Raw genomic sequence first — 27,742 nt, 5'->3', positions numbered from 1 at the left:
TGTCCAGTCCCAGTGGTGTCCTTACCTAGGCTAATATTTATAAACACCTAACTAGAGTAAGAAACATGAAAACAAAATCATTTTCTTTATATGGCAGAAGCCTTGTATCTCTGTTGGCCTTGACGAATGAGTGAATGTCTAACTGTATGAAAGGACAGTTGCTGAAGTATCAGTGGACAGGGTGGACATACAGTCCACAACGGGATATCAAAGAGTAAAACAGAAAAACCTGATCATGCTGTGGTTAATGTTTTTTAACGCCACCTTCTGATTCTAGGATGCACACTGGGAGCAAAGGGCTTGTGAACAAGGCAAGGTGTCCTCCCCATGAAAACTCTAGGAACTGTTTGCTTCCTGTAGAAGCTGGGGTAGTCTAAACACACCTCCTCAGGATTTTAGGGCAGGGCTGGGAGATGAAGGCTTTTGGCTTGATTCAGTACTTGAAGAATGAACTTGGATTCCTTCCAGGTGGAGAGACTGAGAACCCACTATAATTAATGTATTACTTGTTAAACAGAAGTGACTATATTGATGTGGGTTCGTTTAAGATGTGGATCAGTAGGACGGAAGAGTGTCAGGAAGTGACAGAGGACTGGGAGAAGGAGGGACCTCACTCAAGATAACATTTCCTTATCCTAAGGATGTCATCAATCCCCTTGCAGAGGAGAGAGTGTATAAATCCAAATACAGTGGGTATGTGTTTATATATATATTTGTTGAAGTGAATAGTTTCGCAAACTATCTTCATTTCATAGGGTGACTAATTTATTAAGGGTTTATGCATGGAGGGTCTGCTTTCTAGGATGACAATAGTTTATATTTTTGAGCATGTAGGGGCTCTGCTTTAAGCACGTTACATGGACTAAGCCACAGACTCTTCACAGTAACCATATGAGAGGAGTATTATTATTATCCACATTTTATAGATGAACTTGAAACACTGAAAGCTTAAGTAGCTAGTGGAAGGTACGATAGCTAGTAAGGAGAAAGAGCACAGTTTGACTGTAGGCAGTAAGCCTTCAGAACCTGCACCCTAAACCATTATACCACACTGCCTGTCATCACAGTCCCTAGTCTGAAGAGTTTCTGGTAGATACACGGAGGATGTTCAATTGACAGTCCTCTATCTTCACTTAGCCTAGGACCTGGAACTCCAAGCCTTGGCTTTTGTAGGGATGTATGGGTTCAGGATTAATTGTAAATTAAGTTCATAAAACCTTTTTTGGAATTATTGAGTATGGATATAATAACCGTAATGACAGCAAATGCTGTCATTATGCCAAATGGCATCATTTGTGTAAATGCGGTGCATATAAGGAAATCACTAGATTGCATAATTGTAGCACCAGGATGAGGTTGCAAGATTCCTTGTTAAATTAGATAAAGATGTGTGTAACCACAGAGCACAGATTTAACTCTGATGGCGGAAGGAAGGAATTATTTAGATTTTGGTCAAGATAAAACAAATTTCATTTTAAATATTTTTAAATACTTCTTTTCAAAATCACACGCATCACTAAGTGGTTTAACTAGGCCCAAGTGAGACCAGTTTTCCCATCTGATATTCTCTGTGGACCAGATGAGCTGAATGCTAAATGAGGACAGGCTTCGTTGGAATGTTCTGACAGCTCAGCGCCTCATCACCAGCTCTGGTTTCCTCATCTGTCTTTGAGAGGAACCTGGAGCTCAGGCATATTCCAGGGCTCAATAATATTTTATTTTCACGTCTTCAAATAATTTTAAAGCCATGTTATTTAATTAAGGCAGTTACTGCACTTGAAAAGTATGCAAAATTATATCTCCATTTCTAAAATGAGAAAATCAAGCAGTTAAATACTCCCTCAGTAGAAGAAAAAAGGGAAGCAATTAACCCAAGAATTCCCTACTCACTGGCCAAACCAGGGGCCTCTGTTGTCTGAGCTGCTTACTGTGAGAGGAATGAAAAGTGGGTGGAAGATGCGATCCCCTGAGATTTTTGTTTTGTTTTGTTTTTGTTGTTACTTGAATCACTTTGCTAAGCTCTCTTCCAGTCATGAGTTTCAGCCATTCCAGTTAGGGTCGACTATTCTAACACACCATAGAATGGGATCCCAGAAAACCAGCCCCAGGTCTTGGGACTTGGATAATTACTAGCTTCAATCTAATGGCAAGTAAAGATCATCTCTAGCTGGGAAGGCAACTTGGCTAAACTTGCCTCACAAAAAGATTATTAAAATACCAGCCTCCTGGTACCTTAGCATCAAAATTTCAGGACAATTCATAAAGAAACTAGGCCCAGAGAGATTAGGTGATGGCAGAGTTCACCGGTTTCTGAAGATTCAGAAGCACCACTTGGAGTGAGTGTTAGGTTTGGTAGGAAAAAAAAAATTTTTCACACACACTCACACACACACACACACACACACACACACACACACACACATGTAGCTCTGTATACATTAAAAAGTAAATATAAATACACAAATACATATACAGGTAAATTTCTTGTGGACCAGACTTAATTTGCAGGTCAAGACCTCTGGGCTTATAATTTGTACTGTTTTTAAAAATTCAATGTGATAAAAACGATAGTATTTCTGACAGGGGGTAAAACAAAGTTTTCTAAAGTATTTTCAGTGCACCATACTGAATAGTGTTGATGCTCATTTTGTAAAACTATTAAAAAACAGAATTGTCTTTATAGGAAAGTAAGACAAGTTATTCTTACACAGAGGATTTGCTCTTCTGACATCACAAATCTCAGAGGAGGAAGAGATTTTGAGGTCACCCAATTCAAATCTTACTTAATGGAACTGTAATAATAACTAGCAATAAAGAAGTAGAATAATTTCAACTTACAGGCTTTGGAGTTTTCCATGGAGAAAAGAAACCTGTAATAAAGAAAACAATATTTGAACTTTGAAAATATATCCCACTACCACTTACGGGTGGCATGATATTTAGATAACTGCAAGTTATTTTCAATCGGTTAATAGCAAACAACAACAACAAATTCTGCCTGGCTGCATAGTTTTTTTCAAGGGGCCCCAAATAATTTTATTGGAATTATATTAATGATTCTAGGAATATTTCCTTATTTGGCCTGAAGATTCTGAAGCCCAGTGACAGTGAATAACTGTGTGGCAAATGATCAGTCACTTTACAAGAGCTAAGACTGAGTCATCCTTAGGGATTTGTGTAGCACAGCCTTAGCGGGAGAGGGAGACGGAGAGGGAGAAAGAATACAGAGAGAAATTTAGATATTTAAAGGTTAATACCTTTGCTTAGTATAAGAAATAATTCTGCTTTATGTACCTGCTTTGTGTGGTTAAAAATCAATCAACAAGCCTTCATTAGTCCTAAATTTAAAAATAATGTATATACATATATTATGAATTAGATTCTATTATAATTGCTTATGGGCCTTTTCTCCCACTGAGATCTTCTCTAGAGCAGATATCTATTTTATTATCCCTCTACCCTAGTGTTAGCTCAATGTTTTTCATGAAAAGGCAGCTCAAAATGTTTGTTAATTGACTGACTACTGTATCATCAAAGCCAGGCTTTTTTCAGCTTATTGAGCTCTTTCAATTATCACAAATGGTGCGACAATGGGACTGACTCTGTTGTGATCCAAACGACCTTTAAGATAATTAGAAGTATAGATTAATTCCTTTTTCTTTTTTTCCCTTTATTGTTATTATTTTATCATATGCTGACCCTAGCAAGCCAAAGCATGATCTACCATACAAAACAAAATTACTTTCTTTTCACATCACCTTGTCCCTCTTTCAACGACTTCACTCATGTTAATGTTAGGTGGTGTCTGATAAAATGCCTAATAAAAAATGGAATGTTGAAAATAGGCCACATAATTTTTACAACCTTTAAAAAACTGGGACTGGTACAAAATGGATTATGGTTTTCAACTATTCCCATTTATAGGAAATATCTGAAGAATCTAGACACAATTATCTAGATGTTAAAGCAATCCCACTCAGTTATGGTGTAAATACTAACTGCACCTCAGTGCCACGTTGTGAAGAGCTGATGCTGCATTTTATGAAAAGAGTGAAAGTATGTAAATCCATCACGTTCCTCAGCTTTCCTTGAAACACAGAGCTAAATTTAATGCTTAAGTATAACAACTATCTTACTAAGGAGATGGGTAGAATTAGCTCACTTTCTCACACACTCTGTATGTATGTTCTTGTATCTCTTTCCAACTATTAAAAAAATTCTGTTCAGTGTGTGGTTTGATTATAATTTAATGACAAGGATTTAATCACATCCTTTTTGGTAACAGCTGAGAGTAAAACTACAGATAAATAAATACATTTATCTCTGACTCATTTTGTAAAATGCCAATGAAAACAATTTGACCACTAATTAGAAAAGTGAAAAGCACTGTGACCTATTGGCCAATTAACGATTATTTTCACTGAAGGATAAAATGTATTTGCTGTTTTATGGAATTGCCGGCACAGTTCTTTTGAGAAAAGATGTCATTTACACATTCTCACAATGTCAAAACATTCAATTATTTCCTCTACTTTCTCTGTGTTCCTCCACTTTCTTCTTCTTGCAGTGCCAGAGCGGATTTTGAATATTTGCTGCCTTACATTTGTTAGGTGCTGGGAGTTTCTTAGACTTACAGATGTATTGAAAATGGTTCCTTTTTATGGAGGTCTCATCTCCACATGGGGCATTATCTTAAAAGATGATTATTCCTCCTATGGAAAATGTATAATCATCAGACCTCTCAGTAGTTATGGTGTCAGAACTAAAATGGCATAAAAGGGACATTAGTCAAGATCCGACGAGAGGACCGTTTAATTTGACCACCTATCATCACAGGCACTTTGGCTTCCCCTTCTTTTGAGGCTGTTTTATTCAGTCTGACCTCAGACCACTGGCACGACCCAGGACTCCTTCACTGCGCCCATTACGGCAGTTTCTGAAATATGTCTAATGATGAGCTGTGCCTAAGAGGCTTTGGTCTCTGAAGCAATAGTTGCCCTTTCTGAGTCATTGTCCAAAAGAAGCTGCTTGCTTCAGAGTAAGTAATTTTAGGTAGTAGAAATAGTATCAGAATAGATTTCCTTAAAAATAAATAACTTACGTGACAGAGTTTCTTTGGCAAATTATCAATCATGCTATAAACATTTAAATGAAGATGAATAGAAAACATCTATTTTGGGTATGCCCAATTTGTCTCAATTAATCGATAAGGTCAAGTTTTCTATATGATTAATCTCCAGTTTTCTGGTCAACTTCATTGGAAGAGCTACATAAACATTATAATAGTGTGGGTCAAATTATTATATATTATAAATGTATGGCAACCTTTGGTAGGGTTTACCCCTCTAAGAAATCTAGTCTATTCCAATTAACATAAAAAAACACCTAAAACAAAATAAAAGCATTTAAATCCTTATTTCTGTAATTTTTCTTTTTCTGAAATCATTCTGGTTTGACACAGATCACAGAAGACAGGCTTGGTGTGTTGAGACTATTACTTTTGGGTGTCTCACCACCTACCTTCACAGGGGTATAAGAATAGGGATATAGGTAACTTTTTTTTAAGCCTTTCAGAGCTGATAGTCCTTTTTACAAAGCCAAGTTCATAAATAAGAGCTTTTTCTTTAAAATGCTAATAAAGCTTCCTTTATATTTTAGTTTATTTCTGGCCTTTATTTCACCTACTTCTATAGAAAGCAGAACATTACATTTCTCTGATGGAATTAAAATTTCTTTATAATGACTTGACCTCTGTTTTCCATACTGCTCATTTATTGAAGTGTGCTTGTGTGTGTGTGTGTGTGTGTGTGCGTGTACAAATGCAAACATTTATTTAACCCTAACTCTGAGACAACAAAGGTGAAAGACCTCAAGATACAGTTTTAATCTAACTGAAACATGAGTAGGGACATTTTTAAAAGGGAAGAGAAAAAAGTGGGAAAAGTTAGATGCAGCCAATAAGGAAATTTTGATGCATTTAATATGAAGCACAAAACTGAATTAGATCTCTAAAATCTGTCTTCTTTAGAACAAGAAATAAAACTAAAATATATTTTTAATTCCTCATGTAAAAGCACAAGGAGATGGGCAGAGAAACAGAAACAGTGCAAATAGCTTAGAGAAGAAATTCTGGTGCTTGAAAATGGAAGAGCAGAGAAGCCAACACCAACTTCATATTGAAGTTTAAATTAAATTCTATATGTCAACTAAATACAATTTTAAATAAATTACAGGAATATGGTTACCAGATAAAATATAATATGCTCAGTTAAATTTAAATTTCAGATAAGCAATGAATGATTTTGTAGTATGTCCTGTATACTGACTGCATGTGACATACCTTGTATAGGACATACTTATATTAACAATTATTTGTTTATCTGCAATTCAGTTTAACTGGGAAGTCTGTATTTTTATTTTTGCTAAATCTGAACACCCTGTGTAGGGAACACTTTATATATGACCTGGGTAACCAGTTAAAAATAAAAACACAATAGTAATGTCTACTGTAGGTAATATCCATTCAGTTAAGTAAACACCAAAAAATATTTGGTATTTCCTATTCTTGCACCCCCTCCAATGTTTTCTTGCTAGGAATCTTGCTTTGGGAGAAACCTGAGAACATTCTATGCATATCATTGGATTGTGTTGGTCACCTGTTCATTAATAACAATGTTTGACTGAGGTCTCACCTCACATGATGCAAACTCTGTGGAGACAATGTCAGTGTCACAAAGGACCATTTTCAAATTGTGTGATGACTGGCTAGCAACACTGCCTTATCCCAAGGGGAAAGTTCCACAAAAGTGGCTTTTTTCAGAACCTACTTCTCCTGACACGATACCCAAAATGAAAGTACATCAATATAGTCACCGCAGCTCTGAAGGGAGAGTCATTTGTGAGTTGCATTTGCTTTTCTGAGTTGTTTGGTAAGAGTCTTTTTTTTTGTTTGTTTGTTTTTTTAAATCATTATTCACAGGGCACATCACAAGATGACAAACTTTCTTAAAACCACCCCACTTCAAATAAGGGATCAAAATACAATAAAGAACAACTTAACAGAGAATCCCTGCATGATATCTTCAATTTGGAATAATGTCAGGGCAACTTTTTGGGATTTCTAGTAATTTCCCCAAACAGGACGAAATCTTTCAATATGCCTCTACATTCCGTTTGATATACTGAATGAACTACCATTTGCAGAATGTGAAATGGTTTCTTCTTCAACTGAAGTACTTGCTACAACATATGACTGACTTTGAAAACTATCATTAGTTTCATGTATTTTATAGAAAATTCTACAGTTACTACACATGACAGAGATGCAGAGGAAACACTTTCTATTTCTCTTTTTCTTTAAGCAACAGAAAAAGAGTAGGAACCTGTTTCAGTGAAGATGTCCATGACCTGGGTTATTAAAAGCTTTGTTCTATTTCGCTTGAAAAACAAGACACGACAATGTGAATATACTTAACACTACTGAACTGTTCACTTAAATATGGTTAATATGGCAAATTTTATGTTGTGTATATTTTATCACAATTTAAAAAATAAAAAATAAAGCAATAAAAAAAGGAGGAAAAAGAAAGGGAGAACAAAAGTATGCACATATCACATGAATGTGAGGGAAAATAAAGAGAGAAAGTAAAGAGAATTTTTTTTTCACAGTCCCTGTGGCATCCTGCTGGGGGACAGGAAACTCACATGGACACTCGCACAGACACTTTCACCTCTTAAGTTATCCTTTCTTATAAAGGATTGTAAGCAATAAAGGGGATTCATGTTCCTACTACATCCTGAAAATATTTCAGGGACAGTGAGAAACTCTTCGAATAGAGGAACTCTTTTTTTTTTAAAGTTTCCCAAAGAGGGGAAAAGCCCCAGGTTTAAAAAATCTCCAGTTAGGGCTAATTTAAGGGAGAAAAACACCACTAATAAAGTTAATCTTTAATTTTTTTAAATTTATTTTATTTATTTTTATTTTTATTTTTTTATTTTTTGCTTTATAACAAATTTAATCAGTTATACATATACATATGTTCCCATATCCCCTCCCTTTTGCGTCTCCCTCCCACCCTCCCTATCCCACCCCTCCAGGCAGTCACAAAGCACCGAGCTGATCTCCCTGTGCTATGCGGCTGCTTCCCACTAGCTATCTACCTTACGTTTGGTAGTGTATATATGTCCATGCCGCTCTTTCACTTTGTCACAGCTTACCCTTCCCCCTCCCCATATCCTCAAGTCCATTCTCTAGTAGGTCTGTGTCTTTATTCCTGTCTTACCCCTATGTTCTTCATGACATTTTTTTTCTTAAATTCCATATATATGTGTCAGCATACAGTATTTGTCTTTCTCTTTCTGACTTACTTCACTCTGTATGACAGATTCTAGGTCCATCCACCTCATTACAAATACCTCAATTTCATTTCTTTTTATGGCTGAGTAATATTCCATTGTATATATGTGCCACATCTTCTTTATCCATTCATCCGATGATGGACACTTAGGTTGTTTCCATCTCCGGGCTATTGTAAATAGGGCTGCTATGAACATTTTGGTACATGTCTCTTTTTGAATTATGGTTTTCTCAGGGTATATGCCTAGTAGTGGGATTGCTGGGTCATATGGTAGTTCTATTTGTAGTTTTTTAAGGAACCTCCATACCGTTCTCCATAGTGGCTGTACCAATTCACATTCCCACCAGCAGTGCAAGAGTGTTCCCTTTTTTCCACACCCTCTCCAGCATTTATTGTTTCTAGATTTCTTGATGATGGCCATTCTGACTGGTGTGAGATGATATCTCATTGTAGTTTTGATTTGCATTTCTCTAATGAGTAAAGATGTTGAGCATCCTTTCATGTGTTTGTTGGCAGTCTGTATATCTTCTTTGGAGAAATGTCTATTTAGGTCTTCTGCCCATTTTTGGATTGGGTTGCTTGTTTTTTTGCTATTGAGCTGCATGAGCTGCTTATAAATTTTGGAGATTAATCCTTTGTCAGTTGCTTCATTTGCAAATATTTTCTCCCATTCTGAGGGTTGTCTTTTGGTCTTGTTTATGGTTTCCTTTGCTGTGCAAAAGCTTTGAAGTTTCATTAGGTCCCATGTGTTTATTTTTGTCTTTATTTCCATTTCTCTAGGAGGTGGGTCAAAAAGGATCTTGCTGTGATTTATGTCATAGAGTGTTCTGCCTATGTTTTCCTCTAGGAGTTTGATAGTTTCTGGCCTTACATTTAGGTCTTTAATCCATTTTGAGCTTATTTTTGTGTATGGTGTTAGGGAGTGATCTAATCTCATACTTTTACATGTCCCTATCCAGTTTTTCCAGCATCACTTATTGAAGAGACTGTCCTTTCTCCACTGTACATTCCTGCCTCCTTTATCAAAGATAAGGTGACCATATGCCCGTGGGTTTATCTCTGGGCTTTCTATCCTGTTCCATTGATCTATCTTTCTGTTTTTGTGCCAGTACCATACTGTTTTGATTATTGTAGCTTTGTAGTATAGTCTGAAGTCAGGGAGCCTGATTCCTCCAGCTCCATTTTTCGTTCTCAAGATTGCTTTGGCTATTCGGGGTCCTTTGTGTTTCCATACAAATTGTGAAATTTTTTGCTCGAGTTCTGTGAAAAATGCCAGTGGTAGTTTGATAGGGATTGCATTGAATCTGTAGATTGCTTTGGGTAGTAGAGTCATTTTCACAATGTTGATTCTTCCAATCCAAGAACATGGTACATCTCTCCATCTATTTGTATCATCTTTAATTTCTTTCATCAGTGTCTTATAATTTTCTGCATACAAGTCTTTTGTCTCCTTAGATAGGTTTATTCCTAGATATTTTATTCTTTTTGTTGCAATGGTAAATGGGAGTGTTTTCTTGATTTCACTTTCAGATTTTTCATCATTAGTATATAGGAATGCCAGAGATTTCTGTGCATTAATTTTGTATCCTGCAACTTTACCAAATTCATTGATTAGCTCTAGTAGTTTTCTGGTAGCATCTTTAGGATTCTCTATGTATAGTATCATGTCATCTGCAAACAGTGACAGCTTTACTTCTTCTTTTCCCATTTGGATTCCTTTTATTTCCTTTTCTTCTCTGATTGCTGCGGCTAAAACTTCCAAAACTATGTTGAATAAGAGTGGTGAGAGTGGGCAACCTTGTCTTGTTCCTGATGTTAGTGGAAATGGTTTCAGTTTTTCACCATTGAGGACGATGCTGGCTGTGGGTTTGTCATATATGGCCTTTATTATGTTGAGGAAAGTTCCCTCTATGCCTACTTTCTGCAGGGTTTTTATCATAAATGGGTGTTGAATTTTGTCAAAAGCTTTCTCTGCATCTATTGAGATGATCATATGGTTTTTCTCCTTCAGTTTGTTAATATGGTGTATCACATTGATTGATTTGCGTATATTGAAGAATCCTTGCATTCCTGGAATAAACCCCACTTGATCATGGTGTATGATCCTTTTAATGTGCTGTTGGATTCTGTTTGCTAGTATTTTGTTGAGGATTTTTGCATCTATGTTCATCAGTGATATTGACCTGTAGTTTTCTTTCTTTGTGACATCCTTGTCTGGTTTTGGTATCAAGGTGATGGTGGCCTCGTAGAATGAGTTTGGGAGTGTTCCTCCCTCTGCTATATTTTGGAAGAGTTTGAGAAGGATAGGTGTTAGCTCTTCTCTAAATGCTTGATAGAATTCACCTGTGAAGCCATCTGGTCCTGGGCTTTTGTTTGTTGGAAGATTTTTTATCACAGTTTCAATTTCAGTGCTTGTGATTGGTCTGTTCATATTTTCTATTTCTTCCTGATTCAGTCTTGGCAGGTTGTGCATTTCTAAGAATTTGTCCATTTCTTCCAGGTTGTCCATTTTATTGGCATAGAGTTGCTTATAGTAATCTCTCATGATCTTTTGTATTTCTGCAGTGTCAGTTGTTACTTCTTCAGTTGTTACTTCTCCTTTTTCATTTCTAATTCTATTGATTTGAGTCTTCTCCCTTTTTTTCTTGATGAGTCTGGCTAATGGTTTATCAATTTTGTTTATCTTCTCAAAGAACCAGCTTTTACTTTTATTGATCTTTGCTATCATTTCCTTCATTTCTTTTTCATTTATTTCTGATCTGATTTTTATGATTTCTTTCCTTCTGCTAACTTTGGGATGTTTTTGTTCTTCTTTCTCTAATTGCTTTAGGTGCAAGGTTAGGTTGTTTATTCGAGATGTTTCCTGTTTCTTAAGGTGGGATTGTATTGCTATAAACTTCCCTCTTAGAACTGCTTTTGCTGCATCCCATAGGTTTTGGGTTGTCGTGTCTCCATTGTCATCTGTTTCTAGGTATTTTTTAATTTCCTCTTTGATTTCTTCAGTGATCACTTCGTTATTAAGTAGTGTATTGTTTAGCCTCCATGTGTTTGTGTTTTTTACAGATCTTTTCCTGTAATTGATGTCTAGTCTCATAGCATTGTGGTCGGAAAAGATACTTGATACAATTTCAATTTTCTTAAATTTACCAAGGCTTGATTTGTGACCCAAGGTATGATCTATCCTGGAGAATGTTCCATGAGCACTTGAGAAGCAAGTGTATTCTGTTGTTTTTGGATGGAATGTCCTATAAATATCAATTAAGTCCATCTTGTTTAATGTATCATTTAAAGCTTGTGTTTCCTTATTTATTTTCATTTTGGATGATCTGTCCATTGGTGAAAGTGGGGTGTTAAAGTCCCCTACTATGAGTGTGTTACTGTCGATTTCTCCTTTTATGGCTGTTAGTATTTGCCTTATGTATTGAGGTGCTCCTATGTTGGGTGCATAAATATTTACAATTGTTACATCTTCTTGTTGGATCGATCCCTTGATCATTATGTAGTGTCCTTCTTTGTCTCTTCTAATAGTCTTTATTTTAAAGTCTATTTTGTCTGATATGAGAATTGCTACTCCAGCTTTCTTTTGGTTTCCATTTGCATGGAATATCTTTTTCCATCCCCTTACTTTCAGTCTGTATGTGTCTCTAGGTCTGAAGTGGGTCTCTTGTAGACAGCATATATATGGGTCTTGTTTTTGTATCCATTCAGCCAATCTGTGTCTTTTGGTGGGAGCATTTAGTCCATTTACATTTAAGGTAATTATTGATATGTATGTTCCTATTCCCATTTTCTTAATTGTTTTGGGTTCGTTATTGTAGGTCTTTTCCTTCTGTTGTGTTTCTTGCCTAGAGAAGTTCCTTTAGCATTTGTTGTAAAGCTGGTTTGGTGGTGCTGAACTCTCTCAGCTTTTGCTTGTCTGTAAAGGTTTTAATTTCTCCATCAAAACTGAATGAGATCCTTGCTGGGTAGAGTAATCTTGGTTGCAGGTTTTTCTCCTTCATCACTTTAAGTATGTCCTGCCACTCCCTTCTGGCTTGTAGAGTTTCTGCTGAGAGATCAGCTGTTATCCTGATGGGGATTCCCTTGTGTGTTATTTGTTGTTTTTGCCTTGCTGCTTTTAATATGATTTCTTTGTGTTTAATTTTTGACACTTTGATTAATATGTGTCTTGGTGTATTTCTCCTTGGATTTATTCTGTATGGGACTCTCTGTGCCTCCTGGACTTGGTTAACTATTTCCTTTCCCATATTAGGGAAGTTTTCAACTATAATCTCTTCAAATATTTTCTCAGTCCCTTTCTTTTTCTCTTCTTCTTCTGGAACCCCTATAATTCGAATGTTGGTGCGTTTAATGTTGTCCCAGAGGTCTCTGAGACTGTCCTCTGTTCTTTTCATTCTTTTTTCTTTATTTTGCTGTGCAGCAGTTATTTCCACTATTTTATCTTCCACCTCACTTATCCGTTCTTCTGCCTCAGTTATTCTGCTATTGATCCCATCTAGAGTATTTTTTATTTCATTTATTGTGTTTTTAATCGATGCTTGATTCATCTTTAGTTCTTCTAGGTCCTTGTTAACTGTTTCTTGCATTTTGTCTATTCTATTTCCAAGATTTTGGATCATCTTTACCATCATTATTCTGAATTCTTTTTCAGGTAGACTGCCTCTTACCTCTTCATTTGTTAGGTCTGGTGGGTTTTTATCTTGCTCCTTCTCCTGCTGTGTGTTTTTCTGTCTTCTTATTTTGCTTATCTTACTGTGTTTGGGGTCTCCTTTTTGCAGGCTGCAGGTTCGTAGTTCCCGTTTTTTTTGGTGTCTGTCCCAGTGGCTAAGGTTGGTTTAGTGGGTTGTGTAGGCTTCCTGGTGGAGGGGACTAGTGCTTGTGTTCTGGTGGGTGAGGCTGGATCTTGTCTTTCTGGTGGGCAGGTCCACGTCTGGTGGTGTGTTTTGGGGTGTCTGTGGACTTTTTATGATTTTAGGCAGCCTCTCTGCTAATGGGTGGCGTTGTGTTCCTGTCTTGCTAGTTGTTTGGCTTAGGGTGCCCAGCACTGTAGCTTGCTGGTCGTTGAGTGAAGCTGGGTGCTGGTGTTGAGATGGAGATCTCTGGAAGATTTTCGCCGTTTGATATTATGTGGAGCTGGGAGGTCTCTTGTGGACCAGTGTCCTGAAGTTGGCTCTCCCACCTCAGAGGCACAGCACTGACTCCGGGCTCCTCAATTTGGGATGATGTGTTGTCCATTCATGTATTCCACAGATGCAGGGTACATCAAGTTGATTGTGGAGCTTTAATCCGCTGCTTCTGAGGCTGCTGGGAGAGGTTTCCCTTTCTCTTCTTTTTTCTCACAGCTCCTGGGTCTCAGCTTTGGATTTGGCCCCGCCTCTGCGTGTAGGTCGCCGGAGGGCGTCTGTTCTTCGCTCAGACAGGACAGGGTTAAAGGAGCAGCCTCTTCGGGGACTCTGGCTCACTCAGGCCGGGCGGGAGGGAGGGGCACGGAGTGTGGGGCGAGCCTGCAGTGGCAGAAGTCGGCGTGACGTTGCACCAGCCCGAGGCGCGCCGTGCGTTCTCCCAGGGAAGCCGCCCCTGGATCCCAGGACCCCGGCAGTGGCGGGCTGCACAGGCTCCTGGAAGGGCGGTGTGGACAGTGACCTGCGCTCGCACACAGGCTTCTTGGTGGTGGCAGCAGCAGCCCCAGCGTCCCACGCCCGTCACTGGGCTCCACGCTTTCAGTCGTGACTCGCGCCCATCTGTGGAGCCCCTTTAAGCAGCGCTCTTAATCCCCTCTCCTCGCGCACCAGGAAACCAAGAGGGAAGAAAAAGTCTCTTGCCTCTTCGGCAGCTCCAGAGTTTTCCCGGACTCCCTGCCGGCTAGCTGGGGCTCATTAGCCCCCTTCCGGCTGAGTTCTCGCCGCCAGCCCCAGTCCTCTCCCTGCGCTCTGACCGAAGCCCGAGCCCCAGCTTCCAGCGCCGCCGGGGCGAGCAGACAAGCCTCTCGGGCTGGTGAGTGCCGCTCGGCACTGATCCTCTGTGCGGGAATCTCTCCGCTTTGCCCTACCCAGGTATGTGGGGAGTTTCTTGCCTTTTGGGAGGTCTGGGGTCTTCTGCCAGCGTTCAGTAGGTGTTCTGTAGGGGTTGTTCGACGTGTAGCTGTATTTCTGGTGTATCCGTGGGGAGGACGGTGATCTCCGCGTCTTACTCTTCCGCCATCTTACCCGGAAGTCCAGTTAATCTTTAATTTAAAGATCCTCCCATTTCTCCACAACCTGGCAAATTTTCCATCAGAAATTCAGCCTTTGGTAAATGTAAGCCAGCAAGGTAATGAGCTAATTTCCATTAAAACTAGTTCAGTGTTATTCACTTTTTTCACGGTTTTTGACTGATCACGTATTTCTTATTAAAATTCATTAAATGAGTTAAACCCTATAGTTCCTTTAGATAATTTGTTTAAGCTATTTCGAATCAGTAAAAGGGCAATTTTTCTTACTGAAACTGACCTAGGCTAAGAAACGGCCTTCCCATTAAGATACTGCTGGTGGTACCCTAACCTCACATCACCATGTTTCAGCCAAGCAAAATACTCAATTTGCAAAGAAAATTTCAAATTAGTTGCCATCTTTGGCCTACAGAATCTCTTTTTATGTGGAGAGCTGAGCTTTCTCTGCAATGTTTTAAAGATGGTCCTTTCTGCATCTTTTAAATAAAAGTGTTTTTCTTATAAACACTATAAAGCTGTTTTCAAATGGCCGTCTCCCCCCAAGGCTTTGTTCTTTATGGAGAGAGCAATCCGACCATTTCAAGTAATCCCAATGAGTGTCTAGAAAGGATAAGCCTGCACATGTTGTCTTCTGATAAACTCAGTTACATAAAGGATATGTTCAAAATAAAGCAGGTCAGGTAGATACCCTTGAATGGGAATAAAGGAACAGACTGGAAGAGGAAGAATTGTGTCAGGGAGGCTAAAACTCAGAGTGAGGTGAGGCTTGCTGAACATATTAGCAACTACAAAGGGCTTTTTCTTCATGTTCTGAACAAGACCAAGGGCAGTGAAGAGAGAGACCGCTCTGTGCTTACGGTGTGCTATAAACAGTTAGCAAAGGAAATGTGGAAGGATATCAGTCCTGCAAATAGAAAAGCCCAATTCTGAGAGTAATTTTTTTTACAATAACGAAAGCATAGCATTGTTTTTTTTCTTTTTTTGAGAAACCAATCTAGAAACATCTTTAAGTAATTTGAAATTAAACATCTTAAATTTAATCATTAAATTACAAAAACATTAAATAAATATTTATTGAGTCGTGTGTGTCTCACAAGCACCACAGATTCAACAGAGCAAAATGGAAGCTTTGGTCTTCCCTCCCACATCTCTTCTCCTGTGTTCCCTATGTTGGAAAATTTCACTTGCCTTTGCAAGTTTTAAAAACAGGAACCTGAAAGTCATTCTTAACCTCCCTCTCTCTGCCTCACTTCCTTATCACCAAATTCTGTCTATTCTACCTCCAAAATCTATTGCAAATCCACTTCTCTCCATCTCCACAGACACCATCATAATCCACACTCACCATCATCTCTTACTTCAACCGAAGCAAGAGCAAATTTGCGGATGCCACAGAATCTGATCACGCTTAAAATCCTTCAATGGATTCCCACACATTTGTGATAAAACACAAAACCTCCAAGGCTTTATCTAAGTTTGTCCCTACTTACTCCCCAGATACCTCATGGGTTATTCCCCTTCACTCACTGAACTTCCTTGAATAAACCAGGCTTTTCTAACCACAGGGCCTTTGTACAAGCTCCTCTGTTTACCTACCCTTTTTTTTTTGAATTCAATCATTTTATTTTTTTAACATCTTTATTGGAGTATGATTGCTTTACAATGTTGTGTTAGTTTCTTCTGTATAACTACTTACCTCCCCTTTTTAACCCTTTACCAAACTATCTCTGACTCCTTCATGTGTCAGCTTAAACACTACCTCCTCAGGGAAAATGTTCCTGACCTTTCATTTTAAATCAAAGTTCTCCACTATAATTTTTCATTGCATCCTCTATTTTTACTTTATATGGCACACATCACTATTTATAAATATATTTATGAAATCATATTTATGTAATTGTATTTGTGAGATTATTAGTTTAATGCCCATCTCCCCAACTAAAGTATTAATTCCATTAGGGGAGAAATCATATCTATTTTGTTCACAATGTATTCCCAGTACTTAGCACAATGCTTGACACACAGTAGATACTTCAATAGACATATCTGATGAATCAATAATAGAAGTGAAGAGTGAGGAGGGTAGCATGAAAGAGAGTCACAAGATACTAAGGAGACTGATGAGGCATGGTGATTTGCTGGGGGTGGAGCCATGGTATAAAGGAGAAGATGAAATCCATGAAGACTTCTAACTTGGGAAACTATATGGATGATGGTGTCATTAGCTAAGGTATGAAATATAGGAAAGAGGTTTCTTTGGAGTCTAGAAAGTTGGGTAATGGGCAAAATGAGTTTGAGGTGCCTTTGGGAGTTTGGGTTCGTATGTAGCTGAAATACATTTTGAAGTTTGAATCAAAGTTAATTTGGGTTCAGGTGAAGACATGTAGTAGTTTGCTCTCTTTTCTGGTGCTCAGTAGGAGTGTTGTGATTAGAGATATGTCAGGTAAAACTTAAAACGATATACCAAATTTGCGTAGCATGAGAAGAGAACTCCTCAGTGTATGTAGAATGAATGAATGTCTGGGAGCCAAGTCAACAGAAGGTTTCAAGAAGTAGTCAACAGAAATATTCATAAAACAAGGCTTTAAGTGGTTTGTGAAACATGAGTGTCACAGGTGGCCTCAGTGTAAGCAGCTGATTGTCAGGACAGAGACAAAAATCAGATTTCAGGGGGTCTGAATGAATGGAAAATGAGGAAGTGAAACTGAGAAGTGGCTATGAGGTAATAAAGCTGCCCATGAGAAGGGAAGATTTCTTTTAGGAGAAGCATACATTCAGATGAGAAGGTACCTGAACAGAGTCTGAAGATTCAGGAGAAAAGGGGATAATTGGTGGAATTATTTCACGATGAGATGAGAGATGGGACATAGAGTGCAAAGGGGAGCAATTAACCTTAATTAAGAGAGAAACAGCATCCAAGTCCTTATCAAGAGGCTGGCGCAGGTCTATGCAGGAAACCTCCAGGGTCTACACCATGGGGCAGGGATGGGACTGAGTAGAATTTACTCACAGTGGGTGAAAGTGGCAAAATCAGGGGGGTTTGTAGGGGCTCTGGGTGTGCAGGGAAACTGGAGGAGAGAACAAAATTACCTGTGTCAAAATGTTTGGTTCAGAGGGATGAGATAAAGATGCAAACAGAAAAATAATTTCTGAGACAGTATAGTGGAGAGGTCGTGCACACAGAATACGGGATAAAACTGACTTGGGCTCTAGTCCCAGCTCCAACTGCCACTAGTTACGTCATCTCACACATACTTGGGAGGGCGAGTACACTAGGATTAACTCCCAGGCTCTGAGTGAGACTCTGGATTTGCTCTGAGGCTCACACCTGGGTGGCCATTCCCTGATCTAAGGCTCAGATTCCTTATCTGTAACATAGTAAAGACAATAATATGGATTATTGCAGGGGGAACTAAATAAAAATGCACTTTACATTTTACCAATTTAAAATGGTATATTGGAGAGGGCAGACAGCAGAAGCAAGAACTACAATCCTGCAGCCTGTGGAACAAAAACCACATTCACAGAAAGATAGACAAGATGAAAAAGCAGAGGGCTATGTACCAGATGAAGGAACAAGATAAAACCCCAGAAAAACAACTAAATGAAGGGAGATAGGCAACCTTCCGGAAAAAGAATTCAGAATAATGATAGTGAAGATGATCCAGGACCTTGGAAAAAGAATGGAGGCAAAGATCGAGAAGATGAAAGAAATGTTTACCGAAGACCTAGAAGAATTAAAGAACAAACAAACAGAGATGAACAATACAATACATGAAATGAAAACTACACTAGAAGGAATCAATGGCAGAATAACTGAGGCAGAAGAACCTGGAAGACAGAATGGTGGAATTCACTGCCGAAGAACAGAATAAAGAAAAAAGAATGAAAAGAAATGAAGACAGTCTAAGAGACCTCTGGGACAGCATTAAACGTAACAATATTTGCATTATAGGGGTCCCAGAAAGAGAAGAGAGAGAGAAGAGACCCAAGAAAATAGTTGAAGAGATTATAGTCAAAAACTTTCCTAACATGGGAAAGGAAATAGCCACCCAAGCCCAGGAAGCACGGGGAGTCCCAGGCAGGATAATCCCAAGGAGAAACACGTCAAGACACATAGTAATCAAACTGACAAAAATTAAAGACAAAGAAAAATTATTGAAAGCAACAAGGGAAAAATGACAAATAACATACAAGGGAACTCCCATAAGGTTAACAGCTGATTTCTGAGCAGAAACTCTACAAGCCAGAAGGTAGTGGCATGATATACTTAAAGTGATGAAAGGGAAGAAACTACAACCAAGATTACTCTACCCAGCAAGGATCTCATTCAGAATCAACAGAGAAATCAAAAGCTTTACAGACAAGCAAAAGCTAAGAGAATTCAGCACCACCAAACCCGTTCTACGATAAATGCTAAAGGAACTTCTCTAAGTGGGAAACACAAGAGAAGAAAAGGACCTACAAAAACAAATCCATACCAATTAAGAAAATGGTAATAGGAACATACATATTGATAATTACCTTAAATGTGAATGGATTAAATGCTCCAGCCAAAAGACACAGGCTCGCTGAATGGATACAAAAACAAGACCCGTATATATGCAGTCTACAAGAGACCCACTTCAGACCTAGGGACAAATAAAGACTGAAAGTGAGGGGATGGAAAAAGATATTCCATGAAAATGGAAATCAAGAGAAAGCTGAGGGGGAATACTCATATCAGATAAAATAGACTTTAAAATAAAGAATGTTACAAGAGACAAGGAAGGACACTACATAATGATCAAGGGATCAATCCAAGAAGAAGATATAACAATTATAAATATATATGCACACAACACAGGAGCACCTTAAAACATAAGGCAACTGCTAACAGCTATAAAAGAGGAAATCGACAGTAACATAATAATAGTGGGGGACTTTAACATCTCACTTACACCAACGGAGAGATCATCCAAACAGAAAATTAATAAGGAAACACAAGCTTTAAATGACACAATAGACCAGATAGATTTAATTGATATTTACAAGACATTCCATCCAAAAACAGCAGATTACACTTTCTCCTCAAGTGTGCATGGAACATTCTCCAGTATAGATCATATCTTGGGTCACAAATCAAGGCTTGGTAAATTTAAGAAAATTGAAATTGCGTCAAGTATCTTTTCCGACCACAACGCTATGAGACTAGATATCAATTACAGGAAAAAAATCTGTAAAAAATACAAACACATGGAGGCTAAACAATACGTTGCTAAATAACCAAGAGATCACTGAAGAAATCAAAGTGGAAATCAAGTAATACTTAGATACAAATAACAATGAAAACATGACAATCCAAAACCTATGGTATGCAACACACGCAGTGCTTAGTAGGAAGTTTATGGCAATACAAGCCTACCTCAAGAAATAAGAAAAATCTCAATTAACAATCTAACCTTACACCTAAAGGAATTAGAGAAAGAAGAACAAACAAAACCCAAAGGTAGTAGAAGGAAGGAAATCGTAATGATCAGAGCAGAAATAAATGAAACAGAAACAAAGAAAACAATAGCAAATATCAATAAAACTAAAAGGTGTTCTTTGAGAAGACAAACAAAATTGATAAACCATTAGCCATACTCATCAAGAAAAAGTGGGAGAGGACTCAAATCAATAAAATTAGAAAGGAAAAAGGAGAAGTTACAACAGGCACCACAGAAATACAAAGCATCCTAAAAGACTACTACAAGCAACTCTATGCCAATAAAATAGACAACCTGGAAGAAATGGACAAATTCTTAGAAAGGTATAACCTTCCAAGACTGAACCAGGAAGAAATAGAAAATATGAACAGACCAATCACAAGTAATGAAATTGAAACTGTGATTAAAAATCTTCCAACAAACAAAAGTCCAGCACCAGATGGCTTCACAGGTGAATTCTATCAAACATTTAGAGAAGAGCTAACACCCATCCTTCTCAAACTCTTCCAAAAATTGCAGAGGAAGGAATACTCCCTAACTCATTCTATGAGTCCACCATCACACTGATACCAAAACCAACAAGGATACTACAAAAAAAGAAAATTACAGACCAATATCAATGATGAACATAGATCCAACAATCCTCAACAAAACACTAGCAAACAGAATCCAACAACACATTAAAAGGATCATACACCATGATCAAGTGGGATTTATTCCAGGAATGCAAGGATTCTTCAATATATGCAAATCAATCAATGTGATACACCATATTAACAAATTGAAAGAGAAAAACCATATGATCATCTCAATAGATGCAGAAAAAGCTTTTGAGAAAATTCAACACTCATTTATGATAAAAGCTCACCAGAAAGTTGGCATAGAGAGATCCTACCTCAACATAATAAAGGCCATATATGACAAACCCACAGCAAACATCATTCTCAATGGGGAAAAACTGAAAACATTTCCTCTAAGGTCAGGAACAAGACAAGGATGTCCACTCTTGTCAGTATTATTAAACATAGTTTTGGAAGTCCTAGCCACGGCAATCAGAGAAGAAAAAGACATAAAAGGAATACAAATTGGAAAAGAAAAAGTATAACTGTCACTCTTTACAGATGACATGATACTATACATAGAGAGTCCTAAAGATGCCACCAGAAAACTGCTAGAGCTAATCAATGAATTTGGTAAAGTTGCAGGATACAAAACTGATGCACAGAAATCTCTTCCACTCGTATACACCAATGATGAAAAATCTGAAGGAGAAACTAAGGAAACATTCCCATTTACCACTGCAACAAAAAGAATAAAATACCTAGGAATAAACCTACCTAGGGAGACAAAAAACCTGTATGCAGAAAACTATAGGACACTGATGAAAGAAATTGAAGATGATACAAACAGATGGAGAGATATACCATGTTCTTGGATTGGAAGAATCAATATTCTAAAAATGACTATACTACCCAAAGCAATCTACAGATTCAATGCAATCCCTAATAAATTACCAATGGTATTTTTTTTTTTTTTTACAGAACTAGAACAAAAAAATCTTAAAATTTGTATGGAGACACAAAAGACCCTGAATAGTCAAAGCAGTCTTGAGGGAAAAAAACAGAGCTGGAGAAAACAGACTCCCTGACTTCAGACTATACTACAAAGCTACAGCAATCAGGACAGTATGGTACTGGCACAAAAACAGAAATATAGATCAATGGAACAAGATAGAAAGCCCAGAGATAAACCCATGCACCTATGGTCAACTAATCTATGACAAAGGAGGCAAGGATACACAATGGAGAAAAGACAGTCTCTTAAATAGGTAGTGCTGGGAAAACTAGACAGCTACATGTAAAAGAATGAAATTAGAACACTCCCTAACACCATACACAAAAATAAACTCAAAATGGATTCAAGACCTAAATGTAAGACTGGACATTATAAAACTCTTAGAGGAAAACATAGAAAGAACACTCTTTGACATAAATCACAGCAAGATCTTTTTTGATCCACCTCCTAGATAATGGAAGTAAAACCCAAAATAAACAAATGGGACCTAATGAAACTTCAAAGCTTTTGCACAGCAAAGGGAACCATAAACAAGACAAAAAGACAACCCTCAGAATGGCAGAAAATATTTGGTAATGAATCAATGGACAAAGGATTAATCTCCAAAATATATAAATAGCTCATGCAGCTCAATATTAAAAAAAACAAAGAATCCAAACAAACAACCCAATCAAAAAACAGGCAGAAGACCTATACAGGCACTTCTTCAAAGAAGACATACAGATGGCCAAGAAGCACATGAAAAGCTGCTCAACATCACCAATTATTAGAGAAATGAAAATCAAAACTACAAGGAGGTATCACCTCATACCAGTTAGAATGGGCATCATCAGAAAATCTACAAACAACAAATACTGGTGAGGGTGTGGAGAAAAGGGAACCCTCTTGCACTGTTGGTGGGAATGTAAATTGATACGGCCACTACGGAGAACAATATGGAGGTTCCATAAACAACTAAAAATAGAATTACCATATGAACCAGCAATCCCCACTACTGGGCATATATCCAGAGAAAACCATAATTCAAAAAGACACGTGCACCCCAATGTTCATTGCAGCACTATTTACGAATAGCCAGCATATGGGAGCAACCTAAATGCCCATTGACAGATGAATGGATAAAGAAGATGTGGTACATATATACAATGGAATATTACTCAGCCATAAAAAGGAATGAAATTGGGTCATTTGCAGAGACGTGGATGCATCTAGAGACTGTCATACAGAGTGAAGTAAGTCAGAAAGAGAAAAACAAATATCGTATATTAATGCATATATGTGGAACCTAGAAAAATGGTACAGATGAACTGGTTTGCAGGGCAGAAATAGAGACACAGATGTAGAGAACAAATATATGGATACCAAGGGTGGGAAGTGGCTGGGGGGTGGTCGTAGTGTGATGAACTGGGAGATTGGGATTGCCATGTATACACTAATATGTATAAAATGGATAACTAATAAGAACCTGCTGTATAAAAAAAAATAAAATTTAAAATAAATAAATAAATAAAATGGTACACTCTTCCATTTAATGGCTTTGATGCATTTTAAATTCTTTTTCTACAAAATAGAAGTCTGTCTTTTCAGAAAGGTATTCAACAATTTATTGTCACAACAGATGCATTTATTCTCTTCTCTTAGTTGTTGGTTTTTAAATTTTTTATTTATTTATTTTTTCTGTTTTAAGCTTTGTTTTAAGGTCGTTTAAGATGCCCTTTAAGTTCTTTTAATCTCCCTTTTGCTAAATGGAGTATAGCTTGTTTTGCTTTTCTTTGCTTTGCTTATTTTCATCCCATTAGGATTTTCCATTAAGTTCCTTCTATCCTGGTTAGAGGAGTAAGGTAGCCCACTTTAATCTCACTCAACAGTCTCTGTGATCCACTAACAACTGTACCCCCAGTTTACAATGATTATATCACAATTTTTAAAATGAATTGTTTCTAACTTTGCATTTTCCTGTAACTATTTATACAATAATTACTCAAGATTAACCAACTAACCTGGTTTTAATGCTCACCATTTCCTTTTGCCAGCATTCAGTAAGATATTCTGTGAGAACTGTTCCACATGTAGATGTATTTTTGATGTATTTGTGGGAGGAGGTTAGTTTCATGTCCTTCTCTTCTGCCATCTTGATTCCTCCTCCCACAATTCCTTTTATACTATTATTTCCCCATTTTGGGGTTTTGAACTTTCGTTCTCTGTTAGTATATGTATTCAAGTTTTTCAGAAACAGCATATGTTTGATGTTGTAGGTAGAATAGTGGCCTCCTAAAGAGGTGTCTAATCTTCAAAACCAGTACATATATTACCTCACATGGCTAGAGGGATTTTGCAGATGTGTTTGACGCTAAGGATCTTGAGATAAGGATAGCATTTGAGATCATCCAGGTGGGCCCAATCCAACCACATAATTTTTTTTTTTTTTTTTTTTTTTTTTTGCGGTACGTGGACTTCTCACTGTTGTGGCCTCTCCTGTTGCGGAACACAGGCTCCGGATGCCCAGGCTCAGCGGCCATGGCTCACGGGCCCAGCCGCTCCACGGCATGTGGGATCTTCCCGGACTGGGGCACGAACCCGTGTCCCCTGCATCGGCAGGTGGACTCTCAACCACTGCGCCACCAGGGAAGCCCCCCAACCACACAAATTCTTCAAAGTGGAGAAACTTTCCTGGCTGCAGATAGACAGAGATAGCAACTTGCCATTGCTGGCTTTGAAAATGGAGGAAAAAGGCCACAAGTTGTGGCTAGTTCCAGAAACTGGAAAAGGCAAAGAAATGGATTCGCCTCTAGAGGCTCCGGAAAAGAATGCTGCTGTGCTGACATGTTGATTTTAGCCAGTGAGACCCATGTTGGGTTTCTGACCCACAGTGCTGGAAGATAGTAAGTCTGTGTCATTTTAAGCCATGAAAGTTGTAGTAATTTATTATAGCAGCAATAGAAAACCTAAATACATGGTAGCTTTTCTAAGCACTTGCATATGAATTCTAGTTTCATTAATAAATTCTTAGGTCGCAACTTCTTTCTTTCAAAGACTGTGGGATTCTTCTATTGTCCTCTGACAGTTTGTAATGTCAGAGGACAAGCCTGGATCCACTCAATTTTTGTTGATTTGCAAGAACCTTTTTCTTCCCTGAATAACTGTGAACTATTTTCTTTATCCTTTTAAATGCCTTATAAATTTGTATAATGTGCCTGAGTGTGAATTTGTTTTAGTGAAGTATTTCCTGGAATATAGTGACTGCACCTGCTTCAGGTTTTCTCTGAAATCTTTCTACTCAAGACAGGGTGTGAGGACCTGCAGCATCAGCTTCGCTTGGGAACTTGATAGGAATCCAGAACCTCAGACTCCAGACCAACTGAATCAAATCTGTAATTTAATGAGACCCCCCCCACCCCCACCCCCCAGGTGATCCACATCACATTTGAGAAGTTCTGCTCAAAGAATATTCTATTATTTGTAGATCTGATCTTGACTTTTCCTTTTTTAAAGTTTCTCTTTAATTTCCTTTTCCCTATTTGTCCAACAATATTTATCAAAAGTATGCTATGCCTCTCTCTCTCTTCCAAGGGGCTATAATCGAAGCTCCTGGTTCACACTTCACTTCCTTTCCTCCTCCTCTGGTTACTCGGACCTGCCCTCCTCTGCACCTTGCTTGGCCTCATGTTTGAGACTCTGTATCAAGAACATTAATACTGGTAGAAGAGTGTTGTGCATGTGATTGCTGTTGAGATGGAATAAAGCTGGAGACCTGCTGCTCTGTAACTGTGAAACTCTTCAAGTGGGTCTCTACACCATTAATTTCTTGCAGTATCAGTTCTACCTGTTACTGATTCTAATGAACATCTTAATTTTCTGAGGTAACTTCAAGCCCCCAGATGTGTTTATTATGGCCTTTTTACTTCGTCAAGCATCACTTTGCTTGATTTTTGCATTTCAGCCTCCTCTGCCCGTTTCTGTTTTTTCGAATGTTACATCTTCTAACATCTGAGGATTCCAAGCATGTTTTCTCAGTTTCTTCTGTTGTCTGCAGTAAATCTATTTCAGTGTCATGATCCTCCTCCTGACCTTCAAGGCTAATTATAATTATCCCCTTCTTACATGCTTAGGTTTTTTTGTACGTTCCATACTGGGCTTTACAGTTTTTTTAAAGGGAAAATTTTCCCTGATTCAGGCTCATGGCCTCCACTGCTGCTCACTCAATTGTGTGAAATAATGCCCATTTTGGATTTCATACAACAGTGAACACATGTGCACAGCTTGTAGACAGACTTCCATTGGCAAGGGTGTCACTTATCTTTGCTGGACCATGGGGAGCCTTCTCTCTGACACAAGTTCCTAATTTTGTTTGCTTGGTTTGACGAGAAACACTTATGTTGTAAAAAGTTCTGAGATGGTCTCTATATACTATCCCAAAGGCTTCGTATAGTTCTGCCTCCATCTTTGGTGCTTAATGTAATTGCACCACTGCTCCAAGAGGCAAGTGTTCATCACCCTTGCCTCTCTACTTTCTGCTATGCTGTGCTCTGGGATTTGAGACTTCAGAACTGGTTGAAAGAGAGTAGTTGGGAAATGAGTGACTATTCATCAGGGAAGAGGTTTAAGCACAACTAAGCAGTACCTGAGTAGTCTAATAAATGCTAGAATCTGTGAATCCCTGACATTTTCTTTTCTATGTATCCGTGGCACTTTACTGAGTAATTTGGAGAAAGCAGACAGAAGATTCCTTGGCCTGATGTCATCTTACATAGAACTTCTTATAAAGAACAATTTTATTTCTATTTGTCTATATGTTATATAGACAAATACAACATTATATATTATCTATTTATGTTATTTATTTATAAATTGCTATTTATAAACTAAGGTCTGAAATATAGGCAGAACTGATGTTTATCTATTTCAACTAACAACCAGCTAAGGCTTGATCTTCATTTAAGGTGCTGGTATCCCTGATAGCATCACTTAAGCACTGCAGGTGGATAGTACAAATAGGATTGCCCTTGGAATGTATTTTTCAATCACAAAACAGAAAAAATTTTTGTTTGCTTTGTGGTGGGAATTCATGGTGCAGTTGAGTTGGTTTCTTTCTCTCCCCCTCCCACGCCATTCTTATCCCCCAGGTTCTCCTGTGGACTTTGCACAGAGGGACTTCATTGACTGCAGTTTGTGAATCAATGTTTTACATACCACGAAGGCAAAAGATGCCATTTTAGTTCGGGTTTTTCCAAATGCAGACCCTGGCATGAGGACTCGGGTGACCGTAGGAAGCAGAAATGAAGAAGGAGGAAAGTGAATCAGGGAAGTGAAATACTAATGAGCGGATAATCACTGTGAGCCCCTGGGACTTCCCACGTGGATCTTCTGAGAAGCCACGGGGAGCACACATCAGAACTTTCCTCCTGTGGAATGGCGAGGTCAGGGCCTTCAGGTTCTGACTCTCCTCTCCCACTGGGGAAAGGGATTGCTCTTCACTGAGTGTTGCTTTCCCAGTGTTAACTTTCCCACTTTTGTGGGTTGTTCCTGCTTAAGGCTGAGGAAGCACCTGTAGTGCCACAGAAATTTCTGCGGCAGAGAATAAGAGATGCCGGTGCTTGAGGCAGGACTGTCAGTTGACTGGAAACATCCACAATGGCCTGTGAGTTCAGGTGAGCTAAGACAAGGAACAGCAGATCTCGTTGACGAAAACCGGAAAACCTTATCTGTGCTGGGAGGAAAACCTAAATAAATATGCCCTTAGACTAATTATTTTGGGGAGAACAGAGGATTTACATAGCGTTAAAATGGGGATGTCAAATGAGTTCCGACTCTCATGCCAGCTCTGATCAACTGGCTGCCTACAGAGTTGGGTTGAGGAGGATTCTCAACAGCCTTGGTAGGAAATCAAACCTTTATCAATTAGCATCCCAGACATGGAAAGGGGAGCACGGAGGGGTGGCATGTGAGCCTGTGGGCCATGTATTTGCCACGCTGCTTTAAAGTGGAGACTATTTTTATTAATATCAGCGCCGAACGAGATTTCCTTAATGAAGTACAATTCTTTCACAGATTTGCCCTTTCAAAATGCACAGCATGTGGACTGCCTTTGGTTCATGGGGGAATTCTCCAATTAACATTATGAGTAAGACTGGGAT

At 38.4% G+C, this 27,742-nt stretch overlaps 1 protein-coding gene across 1 annotated transcript in view; it reads right to left on the bottom strand.

The window, feature by feature from the left end:
• MAGI2 (membrane associated guanylate kinase, WW and PDZ domain containing 2) overlaps positions 1–27,742 on the bottom strand; it is a 1,346,582-nt gene that overhangs the window by 166,876 nt on the left and 1,151,964 nt on the right. The window contains exon 11 of the mRNA XM_060107590.1: positions 2,839–2,870. Coding sequence (XP_059963573.1) covers positions 2,839–2,870 — 32 coding nt within the window. The remainder of the gene's footprint in view (positions 1–2,838; positions 2,871–27,742) is intronic.

This window comes from Mesoplodon densirostris, chromosome 9 (genome assembly GCF_025265405.1).
Source record: "Mesoplodon densirostris isolate mMesDen1 chromosome 9, mMesDen1 primary haplotype, whole genome shotgun sequence".
Classification (NCBI taxonomy): domain Eukaryota; kingdom Metazoa; phylum Chordata; class Mammalia; order Artiodactyla; family Ziphiidae; genus Mesoplodon; species Mesoplodon densirostris.
Note: the sequence above shows the minus strand (reverse complement) of the source record. Positions and strands in the feature narration are given on the sequence as shown.